The sequence below is a fragment of the Triplophysa rosa genome, linkage group LG15 (assembly GCF_024868665.1).
Source record: "Triplophysa rosa linkage group LG15, Trosa_1v2, whole genome shotgun sequence".
Taxonomy (NCBI): domain Eukaryota; kingdom Metazoa; phylum Chordata; class Actinopteri; order Cypriniformes; family Nemacheilidae; genus Triplophysa; species Triplophysa rosa.
Window position 1 is genome coordinate 24,001,626 of NC_079904.1, and position 19,050 is coordinate 24,020,675.

The following is a 19,050-nucleotide window of genomic DNA, read 5'->3' on the forward strand; positions in this document are numbered from 1 at the left end:
TATACAGTGGTACTGCGTACATCGTATCTTCGAAGAGTCTTTAGTTTGATCACATTTAGTTTGTCGCTGAATGAATTGTCCAATAAGGGACTAAGAACTCTTGTTATGAAACAGGAATCCATGTTTGATAAAACCTTTCCAAACCCGGGCAGAGTGAATCGAGCACAGAAATACTACGTCATAAGTTCAACTCATTTTTTGACAAGTTGTCGATGCTAAGTTTGAGAAGCCAGCACGTTTAACGGTGTAAAGAAGTCAGAATGCATGAAATAGCATGTTACCTCCGCTTTAATGAGTGTGCGTGTGTTAATTCTTCAGGTCATGAATCAGGTCCAGGGAGAGGTCACGTGACAGGTGGACCATCTGTAGCATGTGATGGACAGCTGACAGAGGGGGCGGAGCTAAACACAACCCTTGCACTGAGGGCGGAGCTTCGTGAAATAGAGGAGCAGGTGTTTGACCGTGAGAAAGCGCTTAAGGAGAAATTACAAAGCTCTTCCCTCACAAAGAACCACATCAGCACCAGAGCAACAGACGGTCAGACATCACAACACAACACAACACAACACAACACATCACAACACAACACAACACATCACAACACAACACAACACAACACAACACAACACAACACAACACAACACAACACAACACAACACAACACAACACATCACAACACAACACATCACAACACAACACATCGCAACGCATCGCAACGCAACGCATCGCAACGCAACGCATCGGAACGCATCGCAACGCAAGGCATCGCATCGCATCGCATCGCAACGCAACGCATCGCAGCGCAACGCATCGCAACGCAACGCATCGCAACGCAACGCATCGCAACGCAACGCATCGCAACGCAACGCAACGCATCACAACGCAACACAACGCATCACATCGCAACACAACGCATCACAACGCAACACAACGCATCACAACGCATCACATCGCAACACAACGCATCACAACACATCACAACACAACACATCACAACACAACACATCACAACTAAAAGATTCTAAATTGTGCATATATAAAATAAAGACTATTTTACAGAAAATGGGGGATAATAACATATAAGAGACATTGTACAGGGTAGTATATAGTAGAATAAACATATTAACAGATTGTATGTACACTTGTGCAAATGGATAATTGCCATAGAGCAATTATATAATTATACATATATAAACACATTTATACTATTTCCATAAAAAAACACACAAAATTGACTTCTTTCTGTTCTGCACTAAAAAATGTTTCAACAGTCGTGAAACAGCAACAGATTCAATAGAGAGGCAGAAGTGTTAAATATTGAAAGTAGATATGTTCAGAATGAACTCACCATTTGTACCGTACACGTTCTACATATGTTTAGTAGAGTCAGTGAGTTATTCCAGGATAAACCTTTTTATACTGTAGTCGACTATATGTATCAGCTGAGAAATACAAACCGTTATTAAAGCGATTAGCAATGAGAATTTTTCAGGTAGAGTCCGTGCATTGCATTGTGGGATTGTGTGTGCAGTATACATACAGGTCAGGCTATACTGGAGGATGAGTAGTATAGAATCTTAAAAATAAACTTAAACGCAGTTTCTCTGGACACTATACATACACACATATATTCACATATAGTAGAAACAAGCCGACTCCTTCATTTCGGCCCGCGTCATCTCTGTAAAGATGGACAGAACGTGTTCAGTGTTTTAGCTTCATGTTGTCTGTGACATACAGTACGTGTTGAGTTTATGCCGGGTTGGTGTGGATTATAAGACCCCAGGTTCTCTCCATCTTGGTGATGTCGTCCTCGTGCTCTGAGCTCTCCTCTGAACACTGTCTCAGGATCACTTTAGGCAGAAGCATCATTTCATCTGGCTCTGTTTCTATGTCCGTCTGCTCTCTGTCCTCCACATCTAAAGGACTCACCAGAGGAATCTTCAGTTCACACGTGTCCGGACTCCAGTCCAAAAATATCTGCGCTTCTTCTTCATTCTCCTCATCGTCCGGCTGTCTGGGTTCTGTCGTGTTGACCTGTGACCTGTACGGCTTCATATCTGTTACAGCCGTGGCCCGCAGTACGATCCCGTAATCTTCAGGTTCTTCACGCTGATGCTCCTGCGGCCACGAGCCGTCCGTCTCTGAGGAATCAGTCTGACAGTCCGCCGGAACACCCGCAGAACCGCCGGGCGCAGGCACGTGCTGCTGCTGCTGCTGCGCGTAACACGCGGGTGCGGCGGCTGGTGCTCCGCCCACTGATGAGACGGGCGGCAGCAGAAGCGGAGGGGAGATGAGTTTGGGTTCCTCTATAACTATATTGGTCACATTCACAATGATTGTTTGGGGTCTTTCGGGTTGGAGAGTTTGATGTTTTTCACTAACATGAACCACATCCTAGAACAGACAAAAGTATTCACCTTTATATTATTTTCACATTATTACCGTGTGTTATTGGAATCCAACATATACATGAAACATGACGTCCTTTCATAACATTGAATCTTGTGGTGAGCAGTGGAAAATGTGAATGCGTGCGGTCATCTCACCGTGCTCTTGGGCCGGGTTTGTTTGTGATCAGTGATGTAGCGGTGGACGAGACCCCCGAGAACAGCGAGCACACACAGACAGAGAGCGGAGGGTAGCACACCACCCAGCATAGCAGCCAACAGCTGATCTTTAAACGCATCTACGTGAAAAGGAAAAATCATCATCGTCGTCGTCTAAAGAGTGTGAAAATAAACGTAACGCACACACACACACAGGGTCTGAAGTGTGCAGATGAGGAAGTCCAGCTCAGAGCGCGCTGGGAAAACACCCGAAACCTCATGACAGCACACAGTGATAAGGAGGAGTGTTCTAACATACCAAAGGTTTTCTCAACTCCTGACAATCAAACACTCCTCAAACCTGTTTACCTGCAGTCAGTGTGAAAGCAAAAACATTAGCACCTTCAGGCGTCTCTGCACATGTGCGCTGGCTGGGAGTGCTGGCCAAAGGAATGGTCTGAGACTGAGCAGAGACCACAACACAAACTCGTGTGGAGAAGTCTAGAGGACCCTGCGTCAACGTAGATGTCCCCAGAAAGAAGGATTGCTGGCAGAAGAAGAAGAAGAAAAGAGTTGATCTGTGGAGTTACAATCTGAAGTGTTATATTTCTATAGCGTTCAATTACATCCATACACTACATTTATGAAGAGTTTGTTTCCAAAATTGTTCAAAAATCACGATTTTTTATGATGTTATCATGTTTTTTCTTGAGTTATCATGGCTGAAATCACAACAAACCAACTGCAGTTTGATTGATATTCATTGGAACGCACAATAAAGAACTATTGTAAAGTTATCCTACATAGTTTGGAAATAAACTCTTCATATGTAAAGAGTTAAATCTGTAGAGGTACATCTCTAGAGTCATTCGTATAGAGTTGTCTATGGAATTATATGTACAGTATAGAGCTATAGAGTCCAATACAGAGAGAATGATGCACTAACCACGTGTTCTCGTTTGCTGTTGTACACAGAAACGTTGTAGATCATTTGCGGGATAATTTTCCAGAGAGATTTTTCTTTCTTTGTCTTCTTCGTTTTCCACCTGAAGGGACCTTTCATCGTGATGTTTATGTAGTTCTGCACCACCGTCACGTCCACCAGCGGGGCTCCAAGAGTGGCTGTAAGATAGCAGAGATCATTACTGAGGGTCAATGTTGTGTTTGATCTGTGGCTGCTGTTGACTCACTTTTATGACTCGAATCATGTGTCAAGTTCAAGAAGAATTACATGAAGTACAGAAAAGAAATATATAATATGCAGCCGTGGAAAAAATGAAGAGACCATTTGAAAGACCATTTCAGTTTTTCTGAATTGACCATTTCTAGGTGTGTGTTGAGGTAAAATGATCTTTTTTGATTCGTTCTGTAAACTACTAACAATATTTCTCCCAAATTTCTAATAAAAACCTTTATTCTAGCACACCGTAAACATGTTTCACATCCACAGATTGTGCGTTTGTTCTCCACCCCTGTGTGGAATGTTTCTCTGTTTCTGAACACTAATCACGTTGAGATCATTCTGACGGGTTGTCCAATAGAGCAAAATGGTTTTTTTTCTAAAGGTAATAAACAAATGTGCACTTGTCAAAGTAATTAAAGCAGCATTAACGTGCAAAATTCACCTGTGGATTATTGTCTATGGAAGAACATGTTTTCTCTTACGTTGTCTTCAGGAAACATGACCAGTGGAAGTCAATCAGATTTATCGAGGGCAAACTCACTGTCAGTCATGGGTTTGAATCTGGTCGTGGTTTCAGTCCAGATGGAGTGAGTGTGTGGGCCGACAGCCTTTACTCTGGCGTAATAATCCTCCTCCAGGTTAAAGGTCTCCTGAGACACGTCACATTCTGTCTGCTGAATGAAGGTGCACTGCTCCACCGGCCTCCATCTCACCTGTTCACTGTGACTCTCATCTGCATCACCGTAACTACAATCACACACACACACACACATGATACTATTTCTGCAAATCAAACTTCAGATTCTGTAATAAACCTTCTTCACCATCATGAATCATTGTTTGGCTCTGCAGGACATTTTGGGTTATTATTATGGGACATTAGGTTCTTAAAGTCACCATGAAAGGGAAGTCGTGACGTGTGTATCCGAGTGAAACGGCTTCTGAAATTAGAATAAAATGTAGGGCGGGGCTTTATTTTGCCCCTCCCCTTTTGATTGGTTTTTTGATTGGTTTTTGATAAAAACACCTGGCCATTGGACGGTCAGTATAGTCCGACCTCTTTTTTGTTGCTGACGTCATGTAGTGAAGAGTTGTTGTTGAGAGGGGGAGGAGCTTCATGTTTTTCATTAAAGATTAAAAATGCAAATGAATTAAAAAAAAAACAATGGTGTGCACGGAAAAATCATTGATAATAATCACTGCAACACTGCGTAAAACACATCGACTTTTCCTGTTTGATTGCATGGTGACTTGAAGCTTACTGAGATGATTTCAGGTATGTAAAGTATGAGGAGGTGCCCGAAAATGTGTTTTGACACACCAAACCAAAAGATTTTCTTTGGTTACAACTAAATGCTGTTGGAGGTTTTCCCACAGCTTCACTTTTTACATCAATCTTGCTTTAAGTCAGTTTCCCCACATACAAATTATAATTGAATTCTATTAAATAAGTCAAAATGATCACTGTTACTGTGCTTTTAAATTCAAATCGGCGTATACGTATGCACGCATAAATGTGTTTAAATGCATTCAAATAGGCCCATGTGCCGGACAGATTTTCTGGTACATAAACACTTTTGCTGCTGTTGCCTTGGGAGTTTCTACGACACTATTCTAAAGCTACTGTAAAACCTATACTGTAAAAACCACTTGACAAAATTGGAATGAATTTTGTTTAAAGGTGTGCTTTTCAAATGTTTGGATATTGACTGAATGTGTGTTTTCTAGTTAGATTTAGAAGTGTGTGTGCTGAAGTGACCTCTACGATGGTATGAGTAATAAAAGATATCTCTCCAGACAGAGTAAATGAACTTACACAGCATATTCCACAGCGTAGACGGTTCCGTTGAGAGATCTTTCTCCTGGAGTCCATCTGACCATGTTCCTAAAGTTCACCGAGTAGAAGTGGACACTCTGGGGCTCAGGAAGACCCTCATCTGACGCTACAAGAGAGAAGATTTTCTGTAAACACGTGGGACAGTCGACTTATCTGTAATAGCCGGAGTAAAGTATTGCCATTAATAAACTATTCGACTCGAGTATAATAAACGAGAGTCTTACACTGTTTTGGAAGATTACGATGCATGAAACTAAATACTTTACTGCCTTGCTTTGTGTTCTATACCAAACCTAGAAAATGCATTCAACACTTAAAATAAATGAATCTAATAAAGATTTTAAGGAACTTTGATGAGGATCTGTATGTTTCATATATAAGTGCGTGGACTTTTGTTGTGTGTATATTAGTGTCAACAGGAAATGAAGTGAAGCTCAGGCATTGTTGAAATAAATCAGATTTCATCAAAGCACAGGAAAAGACACCCGACTGCGGTACAGGTGAACACAATCACACTTCCTTCTGTTTATACACATCCATCTGCAAAAAAACACCATCAAAGAGTGAATATGAGCCCTGACTATCGTAAGCTGTTTCATACAGTCAATCCTGAGCAAATCTCAAAGGATTGTCCATCATGTTCACCTGACCTCACCTCATAGCAAAACTGTATGACTTTCTTTCTTCAGCAGAACACTAAAGAAGATATTTGAGAGAACCAAACAACAACCTTGGACCCCAGCGACTTTCACTGTATGAACACAAAACAACGGAAACATTTCTCAAAATAAATGATGACTGAAAGTTGATTTTTGGGGTAAACTATCCCTTTGAACAGACACTTTATAAACATAAACAAATGTGCTTCCGTGTATATATAACAAATATATACAGTATAAGAGTGGTTTTGTACGACTGCATAAACATGCACACTCTTAAACATAAAGCTCTTTGAACAATCTTTGATTCACCAAAGAACTTATGAACATTTGTCATCTTTCTGTTTCAGAACCTTTAATGCAACAGAAAAGTTATTTGGATGTTGAAGGTTCTTTATGGAACCATCCAGTCTGACTAAACCTGTGTAAGCGCACTGCTGTAGTATCCAAACAGCGCAATATAAACTTAATGATATCAATTTGCTCATGTGGATTTTCATTGTTTTTTATTTTATTTTGCACTTATTGTCGATAAACTATCATTTGTTGTTTAGTGAAAGCGCGCAGTTTAACTCGCAATCTCTGATCGCTCAGTTAATATTCAACCCAGAGACGCTAAAATGGAAAATGAATAACAAACAACAGGACAGACCTCAGAAATGCAAATGTAGATGAACGGTGTTCAGAATTAAATCAATTCAAGTAAATTAAAGAGATTTGATTTACCCGAGGCTCTTGTCAACAGCAGACACACCGCAGTCAGGAAAACTTTATCCATACTTGAAAATAGTCCTGACCATTCTGATCAATAACTCTCTGTTTTTCACTGAAGAACTCGCTATATTTGACTGAATAAGTCTATATTGTTCCCGCATTGGTGAGTGACAGGCGCAGCGCGCGCGTGTCGCGGTGAACTGTCACTCACTTTACCTGTTGCTGAGCTGCAGTGTGTTGCGCTTGTAGGCGGGGCTTCACTAACACTGTCCAAAGGCAAAAAAATATGGGCGGGGCTTGATTAAAATAGACCAACCGCAGCAGAAAGGCGTGGTTTCATAAGACGTTCTGAACACGACTGGTATGACCAAATTGACATTCATGTAAACTTCAACTAGAAATGTGATGTTGGTGTATCAGTATTTTAAAGTCACTGTTTATGTTATATATTTATGTTGAACCACTTCAAAGGTTTTGCATCACGTATCTTAGGCTACAGTGCTAGTGTGTTGTTATATTTTGGTATGACAGCAGACTGGTTTGACTGGTTTGACTTCATTACCTGAATGACATTACAAGTCAAGTTACAGTTTCAGGCTTCAGTCTGTCAGTCCGTGCATACATGACACAATGAGAAAACAAATATTTCAGTATTTGATAGGAAGTATGAAACTTAACAAAATAAACGTTTAGAAGTTTTTATATTGACTAGTAATAATGCCGTGAAACCTTAAACCTTAATGGAGATCACCATCGAGTCACATTTTGTTAAGGGTGATGACATGTGAGATAACTGAAGATAAGTGATAGACAATTTGATATAACAAGAGATCATTCAAAAAAGTTGACTAGTTTACACAACAAAATATCTAATGCTGAAAGTGCACTGGCCACACTACAAGAATATTCTGAAAATTGCATTTTCTCCACACGTAACAGTTCCCTTTGACCGGATTCACAGATATATTTCTGTCCTTCTGTTTCAGGACATGTTAACGTGTAATGATAGTTGAAACGGTTGATTCTTAATTGTTAACATTGTGTTTGTTCAATGGCACATTTAGTTCCTCTGCTGGGGATCTGAAAGCAACAGCTCATTTTGAAGTACAAAAGAGCTGTTTTCTCTTCTGCACACACACACACACACACACACACACACACACACACGCACACACACGCACAGGCTTTGGTTGACTATCCCCATGGGGACAGTCCATAGGCGTAATGTTTTTATACTGTACAAACTGTATATTCGATCCCCTATCCCTAACCCTATCCCTAAACCTAAAGATCATAGAACACTTTTTGCATTTTTAGATTTAAAAAAAATATTGTTCTGTACAATTTATTAGTTTTTGTGCCCATGAGGACCTCAATTTTGGTCCCCACGGTGACACGAGTCCCCATGTGTTGGTGTGTATTCAGGTTTAGGTCCCCACCGGGATATACAAACATGAACGCACACACGAGCACATAACGCACACACACAACACAAAGGTCACCAGACAGGGTCTTGTCATCCAGCAAAGCAGCAGATATTCTGAGATCCAGACTGTTCATTTAGCCAGTACACTAATATCACAAATATAAAAGAGAANCATGAGGACCTCAATGTTGGTCCCCACAGTGACACGAGTCCCCATGTGTTGTGTGCATTCAGGTTTAGGTCAACAAGGCCACACACACACACACACACACACGGATGAGAACTTTCCATTGACTTCTTGTTTTAAAACTTTTTTACAACCTAATAGAAACCTGATTTTGTACATTTATTAAAACATTTTCCTTGTGTGGTTCACAAAATGTAGCGCGGAGGTCATTTACCTTTTTCAGACCAAGGACCCCTTAACGAACAGAGAAGGAGCAGGGACAATAATAATAATAATACATTTTATTTATAAAGCACTTTACATTTGAAAGAAAATCTCAAAGTGCTACAAAGAAATTCATAATCAACGAGACAGTTAAAACAGTTAAGTAATTAAATAAAAGCTGACTACAGATTTACATTCACACAAACATTTTAAGCAACAATTTAAACATTCAAAAACATTTGTGTTAAGACCCTTTTTAAAACCGTCAATCAGTTGTGGCCCTCAGATGTTCGGGGAGGGCATTATTCCACAAATAAGGTGCTGCAGCACAGAAAGCTCTGTCCCCAATGGTCTTAGTCCTTGTGGGAAGCAGCCGGTAGGTATTTTTGGAGCGGAGGGAGCGTGTTGAGGTCTGTAGAGTAAGAAGCTCTTTGAGATAGGTGGGGTATTTCCATGAATGCACTGATACGTGAGGAGGGAAACCTTGTACTCAATCCGGGCGGTAACAGGAAGCCAATGCAGAGACAGAAGAACTGGCGTGATATGTTCATATTTACGCACTCTCATTACGATCCTAGCGGCATTATTCTGTATATACTGACATTTCTGGATGCTTTTGCTTGGAATCCCAATGAGAAGTGAGTTACAATAGTCCAATCTGGAGCTGACAAAAGCGTGGACGAGCTTCTGGGACCCCTGGGACATACTGAATAAATTGCAGAATTTTAAGCCTGACCAATAATAAGATGTGTACAGTACCATACATATGAATAGGTTTGGTTTACATACTTTGTTATGATGCTTAAAGATGTTAAAATGTATGCAAAGTCATAGACTGTTAACATATAACACTTTAATTTAACTTGATTCTGATAACTTCAGGACATTCAAATCAGGACATAGAACAAATCCGATTACGATCGAAACACAAAATATCAACCAATGTGCGCAAAAACATTTAAAGCTAGGGCTCCTAAACATTAGATCGCTTACACCTAAGGCTGTCGTCGTAAATGAAATTATAACAGATAATAGTTTTGACGTACTCTGCCTGAGACATGGCATAAACAAAATGATCACATTGGTCTAAATGAGTCTACCCCCCCAGCTTCTGTGCATGAACCTCATTTAGAAGGCGGTGGAGGCGGTGTTACAACAATCTACAGAAATATCCTTAATGTTACTCAGTCAACAGGATAGTTCTTAAAGTCACTCTTCCAGATATACGACAAAAAACAATGCTATCTCTTGTTTTGGCAACTGTCTATAGACCCCCAGGCCCCTAGGCTGATTTTCTAAAAGAGTTTGCAGACTGTATGTCAGACCTATTGGTTCATGCTGTCAAAGCACTAATTGTTGGAGATTTTAACATTTATGTAGATAACACAAATTATGCTTTTGAAGGAACTCAATAACAAACATCAACAAACCCACCCATTGCTTTAATCATACACTAGACCTAGTTATATCACATGGAATCGATCCTAGTGATCCTACCTCAAAGTAATGATGTCTCAGATCACTACCCAGTGTCATGATGAATAATGCATATCAGAATTGTTGGCCGCATCGCTCCGCGTTATCGACAGGGCAGAACGATTATCCCAACCACTAAAGATAGATTTACAGATTACCTGCCCGACCTGTGCCAACTACTTAGTGCACCCTTAAACACACACGATCTCAAGATCTCAAGATAGTATGTACTGTTACAAAAAGACACTAAAATCAGCTGAGCACCTCTGGATACTAACCAAAACAATGCAAGGTTTTTATTTAGAAAGGTGGCTACCCTAACAAATAACCAGACACCACCTGATCAGAATATTCCAGCTCAATTTAGAAGTAATGACTTTATGCTATTTTTCACTGAGAAAATTGAAGACATTAGAGAAAAGATAGTTAATGCTAAACCTTTAAGTCTGTCCTATGAACCAACATCAGCTATCGCCCCTCTAGAAGAGCTGCCGTGTTTCTCACCCATAGACCAAGAAGAGCTAAACAAACATATTACAGCATCTAAACCGACAACATGTTTATTAGACCCCATACCCACTAGACTATTAAAAGAGTATTTACCGGTTGCAGTAGAGCCCATTCTTAATATTATTAACTCCTCACGCACTCTAGGTCATGTTCCAAAACTCTTTAAGCTGGCTGTTATTAAGCCTCTTATTAAGAAACTGCACTTGGACCCTGGTGAATTAGGAAACCATAGACCAATATAAAATCTTACATATCTGTCTAAAATAATGGGAAAAGTAGTATCTGCGCAATTGTGCTCTTTCCTACAAAAAAATTCAGTCGGGCTTTAGGCCACATCATAGCACAGAAACCGCACTTGTTAAAATTACAAATGTCCTTCTCCTAGCATCAGACCAAGGATGCATCTCACTCCTAGTTTTGCTTGACCTTAGTGCCGCATTCGATACCATAGATCATGCCATACTTTTAGATCGCTTAAAGAATTATATCGGTATTGGACGAGCTTTACTGTCACGAATCTCACGGGAAGTGGTACAAGAAGAACCCAGATGCAGGTGGCGAGTAAGGGGTTAACAAAAGGAATTTATTAAATAAACACAAAACAAAGACCCACGGAACTTAGGAACGTAAACTAACTACCACTGGGCTAAACAAACACTAGACAAAACTTACACTAGGCTAGACTTGAATGGATAACAGACAGGAACAGACGCGACGTCTTCAAAGACACGACTCATATGCAGTAAACAGTAAATGGTACAAGGTGATTTGGCGCAAAACGGACAAGCACAGCACAGCAAACACAAGGGCATTATATGGGAGAACTAACAAGGGAGATAACAATAGGCAGGTGTGGGTAATGAGACAACAGGCGGGAAGCTAAACGGGGAACCAGAGGGGCGGAGCCAGAGACGAGACCGGAGAGAACGCACATTATGTCGAGTCCGACAATAATATGTTTCTCTCCACACAGAACAAGAGGCTCTGCCATGGTTCTGCCACAAGACCAAGAAAGACATGTCAAGAAGAGGCAGAACCATGACACCTTACTATATCAGTTTGTATATTTAAATGGGGAATCATCAAATCAAACGCCAGTAAACTATGGATTACCTCAAGGATCTGTTTTAGGACCCTTTCTATTCTCTATATACATGCTGCCCCTTGGCAGCACCGTTTCTAGCCATAGGCAAACTAGGCAGTTGCCCGTGAGCTTGTTACCTGGATTAAAAACGTGTTTAAATAATCATAATGAAAAGGTCAAAGCCATCAGGGGCTCAGTATTGTAAAAAGAAAAAAGAGGATGAGAAAAAGAAGGCAAAATATAGAGGTATGCTACCAATTAGTAATTGTTTTGTAAGCTGGTCACTGGTCTATCATCATTACCAGCACAATATGACACTGCATATTAGCAGCATGTGAACATTTCAGCAACGAGATATATTAGCATACTAAAGTAGAATTAAAATATACTTGACCAGAAATGGAATTCAATATAAAAAATAATGTCCAAAATTAGTTTTATGTGAATTTATTGAATATCACGACAAGAATCATTTAAAAACATATCAAATGAATGCATTTTTTCCTCATAAACTTCCCTAAGCTTTCAACCCAGGAGAAATGCCAAAAGTGTGCAGTACTGAGCGAAGCCTTCTGAATGGAAAGGAACTTGCACAAGAAATGCAGAATTTTCCAAATTTCCCCCAAAACACCATGACCACACTGGAACTTTTGTCCTTCATTGAGGAGAAGAAATTAAAGGAGATTTTCCCCAATATGTGGCTTGCTCTAAGCATTGCTGCAACTACTCCTGTAAGTGTGGCTAGTGCAGAGAGGAGCTTCATTAAAACATACCTGAGGTCTACAATGACACAGCACCATCTCAATGGCCTGGCCATGATGAGCATAAACAGGGATGTTTCCAGGCAGCTGTCCTATGATGACATTATTGACCATTTTGCCAAGTCTAGGCGTGTGCAGTTTTAAAGCTATCCTAGACAGTATAGCATATGTTTAAAATGCAAAGGTGTATTTTGTTTAATCTCATTTTAGTCATTTACCAGTTACTTCCATAGCTATTTCATTGAAAACTGGTAACTGTGTATTACTGTATAACACTTAGTAGGTGATAACGTAATATATTGTTGTGTAAATTCAAGTAAAAGAACTTGGGTAAATCAAGCTCACATGATTGGTTATCAATAGATAGACAAGAACACAAAGCTCTCAAACACTTCTGGAGTCACGAGACAGGACATATAGTCCTATAGATTATCAAGATGACAGGCATGTACTATAATACGCATTAAAACGTGAGGTTACGTCTGGCTCGTGTTTCTCCACTCTTTCTCACTTTCCTGAAACACTACAATCACACGAACACAAACTCCTCAAGGGTTGAAGATGTTGTCAAACATGATGATAAGAAGTCCCTTTTCACAGTCACACTGACCTAGCAGCAAGAGAGAGCCCAAGCATTCATTAGGGACTTATTCTCTACTTTCTGTATTGGTGTTAATCGTGCTTAAATCATCCATTTAAAATAAGATCATGCTGAATAATAATTGATTAAGAAATGTCAAAACCACATAAAAGTATTTATATTTGACGTAAGGTGAAGCCACGGCACCCATCCCTTCAGAGTGTCTTGTGAAAACGAGCGTCTCTTTTATTATAAACCCTTTCGACGCATCTGTAGCAGGCACATATTTTGACATGATGCACATAGTTTCACATGACGCGCCTAATACATATCTTGCATTCCTAAGCTCCCGGAACAGGAGTCACCAGCCGCCACTGATCAAGATACCCTTCCCGAGTTACAGTAACTACAGATTACACCAGCTCCATCGTCACGTGCCATCCTCCTGTGAGAGCCTGTGGACTTTTTAGTTTGTTAGGGCTTTTCTTCCAGTAAAGCTGCTCTGAAACAATGCAACATTGTAAAAAGAGCTATGTAAATAAAATTGAATTGAGGTTCTGGAACATCCCGTGCCCTCTCTACCGTCTGTTTAACCCATTCATGAAATCATGTACGTACTAGAAACATAGCAAGTCACATACTGCTGAGCTTGTAGATTGAGCTAACCCATGACTATCTATGAAAAGAATTATTCCTGACTGAGCATTGCCAATATATCAATATATCAATAATGAATACCCCTCAATAAAGGTTTAGACTTTGAGTGAACTACACGTCTACGTGTCTGTGTCATTCTTGGTCCATGGTACCAGCTTTCTGTACTTTATTGACTAACTTGAAAGAATTCTCTTACAGCTGGGGGCTCGTGCGCAAAAGGGGGGAATCCCTAGGAGCCCGGACCAAGAATAAATGACTGAACGTGCATCTGAGATCAGGGAGTGACTTATAATAAGAGGGGTAAGTGTCTTTGATTATTCTTAAAAAGAAAAGAAATACAGCGCTTACCCCGTAGGATCATGTTAGTATCCCGTAAAGAGACAAGATTTACTTACACTCGTCGTTAGTGGTACTTTTGCTGTTGTTACACTTCGGCTGGCAACAGTATTTATTTGAATAATTATTTACGTGGAGGAGTGGTTGGATACACAGTACTGATCACACAGTATTTCTGATCAAGGTGGAAAAAAATATGAAAAATCATTAACAGCTATTACTGCATGTGGATTTATTGTGACCATTTAAAAAGAAGTTGTTCTAGGAGACGTCCACGACTTGTCTTGCACAATCAGGACAGGTTGTGCGAGAGCTCACATATATAGGACAAACACGCAACAAAAGAAGGTGATTTTAGCGACGACCACGACTTGTCTTGTGGGAACGGGACGGGCTGTGCAAGAGCCAATATAGACTAAAACAATCACCCCCGGTCACAATACGATACAAGTTGGCCAATCGAGAACAGAAATGGAATTATATGTCATTAATTGATCACTAATTCTTGAACAGTGGAAAATGGGGGGGTTCAGTATCGAGACCACATTACCTGGTGAAACACCAGCTGATTTTATGCTCAGAAATAATCAAGGATTTTATACTGAACCATATGTTAGTAACCTGGCTGGATGGTCAGAACAAATGAAATACCGTACCCAAGAAAGGGTTCATTTACAGATGAAGGCATGGATTTAGCCAAGAGTATGGTCAAGGAAGGTTGGGCTGACCCTGATTGGGACTATGACCATATGACCAAAGAAATGAAAAAGGTCTGGACGAAGCAGAAATGAAAAAAGATTTTCTATTTCAGACAACTGATTACGGATGTTCTAACTCACATGAGAGAATCCATAGCGGAGCCAAAGAAAGGTGACGATTCATGGTTTAAAGCAGTGTTTCTCAAACTTTTTTGTGAAATCATTCTCAAAGGCTCCATGTGACATTATCTTCGCAGTCTGATGTTGTTTATGTAAGGCTTACATTTAAATGTGTCGTTGTTTTGTTTTGAGTGTATGGTCAATAATTAAGGGAATTAATAAAAATGACCCAATTTCCTCCTGTTTGTCACGCACCACCAGTCATGTCTCTATTCCCCACCAAACGCTGGTTTAAAGGGAAACTTCACCCAAAAATGGAAATTCTGTTATCATTTACTCACCTTGGAATTGTCCCAAATCTGTATGAATTTCTTTGTTCTGATGAAAAATATATCATTTCTTTGTTCTGATGAGAAAGATATATGGAAGAATGCTTATAACCAAACAGATATTGCCCCCCATTGACTCCCATAGTAGGAAAAAATACAATGGTAGTCAAAAATGTCCCAGAACTGTTTGCTGTCCTACATTCTTCAAAATGTCTTCTTTTATGTTCAACAGAACAAAAAAAAGATAAAGTAATTTTCACTACTATGGGAGTCATTGTGGGTCAAAATCTGTCTGGTATAAGCATTCTTCCAAATATCTTTCTATATAAATTTATACAGATTTGGAACAATTCCAAGGTGAGTAAATGATGACACAATTTTCATTTTTGGGTGAAGTGTCCCTTTAAGTGGCTCAGTGGCCTCAGGGTGGGTGGGGAACCTGGATTTTCAACACTGTTGTACCCATCTTACTATAAGTGGTACCCTGCTTGATGCAGTGCATCAGTGGTTTCATCATGCACTCTGTTGCAGCTTTAACCAGACAATGAACCTATCACGCAATGCTCATGTGCAAAACAGACAAACAGTTCATCAGGATACTGACCTTTGAATAGAATTATTCCTGACTGAGCATTTATCTCACGTCCCTCTTTTTAATATATAAATGAATACAGCTCAATAAAGATTTAGACTTTGAGTGAACTACTCTTGTGTGTCTGTGTCATTCTTGGTCCCTGGTACCAGCTTTCTGTAACTTACTTTATTGACTACCTTGGAAGAATTCTCTTAAATTACAATCTAACAGAATTACATGGTCCCTTCAACACGCATGACGCGCACACTCTCAAAAAGAATCAAAAACAGATTTGTAGCTTAATTGTATTTTTAAAGTCTAATGTTTATGATTATGTTGGTTAAGGCTAAAATACACTACAAGACTTTTGCCCAGATTTTCAATCTGGACTTGTTGCAGAAAGTCTGTGCCAGTCTGCAGATTTGATCAGTTAGTGTGTTTCTTTGTAGAGGAACAATCGCGCGCGCGTGTGTGTTTCACACCGGATGGTTTTCAGCTTCGCACACACTCTGTTTGTTCGTATCTCATCTCTTCTTGTATTCATTAATACAGAAATGTACAAAACAATCTCACCCTACAAGTGTATGATATGTATAATTTATTTGTTTGAAATAGAAGGTGTGTGTGTGTGTTTTGTACAGAGGAACCATCGCTGTGCGAGTGTGTGTTTGACACCGGACTGTTTAGAGCGGCGCGCACTCAGCTCGCGTCTGTTCACTGGCTCTAGTTTCTGTTGTTAATTCGCTACGAACACACACTCTTCACGCATGTATGTTTAAGCTCGTGATTTATCCTCCCGTGACTGACTCAGATCATGGCCGTGCCGATGGAAAGTCAGCTGCAGAGCATTTTCGAAGATGTGGTGGTGAGTGATTCGATTCGCGCATCATGATTATTTCATTTATTACAAAATTGTATTTACAGTTGGACCACAAAGATGATCAATATACACATACACAATAGACAACATAAATATGCTCACACAGAAATAAATGGATGAAAAAGAAACGGGTGTGTTTTGTTTTATTTCCATCAGAAAACGGAGGTGATTGATGAGGCGTTCTCTGGGTGAGTAACGTTACATGAGAGAGATTTCACCCATCTGCCTAAATTCTTGAAAGTGAGTTGTGGACTTTTTGATATTGTGTGTGTTTTAAAGGATGTTTATGGACAGCACAGAGGATGAGAGGACGAAACTTGTGAGCTGTTTAGGAGCGTTCAGACAGTATTGGAACGGTCTGCCTCAGGTCAGCAGCACATGTCATCTTTACATTTGCAGTCATGACAAATATAGACGGTGTCGTCTTAACAACATAAACAAACGTTATTGCGCATGCGCATTTTTGTGACACTAACTGAACTTCCGGTACACATTCACAAAGCAATAGAGTGCCTGTAGATGATTACTGATAACAATCAAATGACACCGAGAAGAAGCGTTACTTGACTAAACTTGTCTCTCTAATATTCTGAATTTAGACTGCGATACCAAGCTCAACCGCTAGATGTCAATGTACCATACGGATTCTTTAAATGCGTCAAAACTACAGGACCTATTCTACAAATTGTTTATTTTAATCAAATCAACGTACAACAAAATTCAACAAATCTTTTATTTAATACAGTTATTATACAGTAAAATAACAATACACATTAATATTAACATGCATGAAAAATAAAAATAAATGGTTATATTATTAGACACTAGCCAAACACAAACCGGAAGTTAACTGGGGGTCAGGCACACACGTCTGATGAAACGGTCTATAGTGTGTGCTTTTTTAAATCTTACACTCTGTACAGGTTTGTTGTGTGAACATATATTTAGAAAATGTGTGTGTCTGTAATCGACTTATCTGTATCGCTGCTGTCCTTCTGAAACCTTGTATCTCCGTGTTTGTGATTTACATTACATACATAAATCATTATTATTTTTAGTCACCCTTTTGTCACTGGTTTTGCAAATATCTTACCAAAGTAGTAAAACGTTCTTGTCAACACGGTGTTTAATCATGTAAAAAGTACAGTGTTTTATTCCATTTCTTGAACCATTTGGACATCTGAGGTTATGGAAGGACAGGGACTCGGGGAGGATATCAAAGTACAATTTCCACATGGCAGTTAAGCTTTGTCTTCGAAGCATGAAAACATTTTCTCCGTCTAAATAGAGTTATTGTACATTTCCAGTCTATGAAATCCGGTCAATTCTTTAGTGAAGGATTAGCTAAGACTTGTTTCCCCTCCTGTTAGGTTGTTAGATTCTTTTATCTAAATAGAAATGTTCAGAAGTCAGTCAATGGAGCACAGAAGGTTCTGGATCCAGGGACCGAGAATGACACAGAAGTGCGAAGTCAAATCTTTATTGAGAGATGGTCACTTATATATATGAGAGATTAAGAAATGAGGTAATGCTCCGACACAGACGCTGCTTTGCTTTATGGAAAATCATGTGTTAGTGACTAGTCTAATCTGCTTAGTTCAGCAATACGTGGCTTCCGATGTTCTCGGTCTCCTGGACGTGTGACGTCATCAGCGCCACCGTCTCTCAAAATCCTGTGGGAAACCCTGCAGTATGTGTTAAACAATAGGGAGAATGGTAAGGTGAAAATGGTCTCAGTGGTCTGCAGTGATAATGAGCTTTTGCATCAAATGCAGCAAACACAGTGACCTCATATTTCCATAGGGATTTTTGTGCGATAGCAGACATTTGAACGTGAATGCTGTGTATAGACTGTATATGTGCGTAACCAGGGTTCATGTAAAGCGTGCGTGTGATGTCACTGCAGGATTCACATGATCAGTGCGTGCAGTGGATCGTGCGCTTCACTCATAGTCAACACAGTCCCAAACGCATCTCCTTCCTCTATGACTGTCTGGCCATGGCTGTGGAGACCGGCCTCCTGCCGCCCAGGTAAACGCGAGACGTGAATCCTCACTCCATCATGTGAACCAGAGGAGGACATACAGTGATGAGATTGGCTGATGGGTGTGTCTGTGTTTTTGCAGAATGGTGTGTCAGGCTCTCGTCAGTTCTGACAGTCTGGAGTGGGAGAGAACTCAACTGTGGGCCTTGACCTTCAAACTCATTCGCAAAATCATTGGTGGAGTCGACTACAAGGTGCCCGACATCAGTTGCATAAGCATCAAACGGATTACACATGGCAGT

At 40.0% G+C, this 19,050-nt stretch overlaps 2 protein-coding genes across 4 annotated transcripts in view; one reads left to right on the forward strand and one right to left on the reverse strand.

The window, feature by feature from the left end:
* Positions 1–1,017: 1,017 nt before the first annotated feature.
* On the reverse strand, positions 1,018–7,162 carry il20ra (interleukin 20 receptor, alpha). Of its 2 annotated transcripts, XM_057353604.1 has the most exons (9): positions 6,955–7,162; positions 6,225–6,320; positions 5,794–6,109; positions 5,549–5,675; positions 4,274–4,479; positions 3,496–3,671; positions 2,952–3,096; positions 2,550–2,689; positions 1,018–2,397 (listed from the first exon to the last, which is right to left on the reverse strand). In XM_057353604.1, the coding sequence occupies exons 3-9, from the start codon at positions 5,816–5,818 to the stop codon at positions 1,753–1,755; spliced, it is 1,464 nt and encodes a 487-aa protein (XP_057209587.1). In that variant the 5' UTR covers positions 5,819–6,109; positions 6,225–6,320; positions 6,955–7,162; the 3' UTR covers positions 1,018–1,752. The 2 variants fall into 2 exon arrangements, with proteins under 2 accessions (XP_057209587.1, XP_057209586.1); XM_057353603.1 differs by lacking the exons at positions 5,794–6,109; positions 6,225–6,320.
* A 9,388-nt stretch (positions 7,163–16,550) lies between these two features.
* med23 (mediator complex subunit 23) overlaps positions 16,551–19,050 on the forward strand; it is a 31,542-nt gene continuing 29,042 nt past the window's right edge. For both annotated transcript variants that reach the window (XM_057353570.1, XM_057353571.1), the window contains exons 1-5: positions 16,551–16,749; positions 16,921–16,952; positions 17,044–17,131; positions 18,671–18,795; positions 18,891–19,002. In XM_057353570.1, the coding sequence (XP_057209553.1) occupies positions 16,699–16,749; positions 16,921–16,952; positions 17,044–17,131; positions 18,671–18,795; positions 18,891–19,002 (408 nt within the window). In that variant the 5' untranslated portion in view covers positions 16,551–16,698. The remainder of the gene's footprint in view (positions 16,750–16,920; positions 16,953–17,043; positions 17,132–18,670; positions 18,796–18,890; positions 19,003–19,050) is intronic.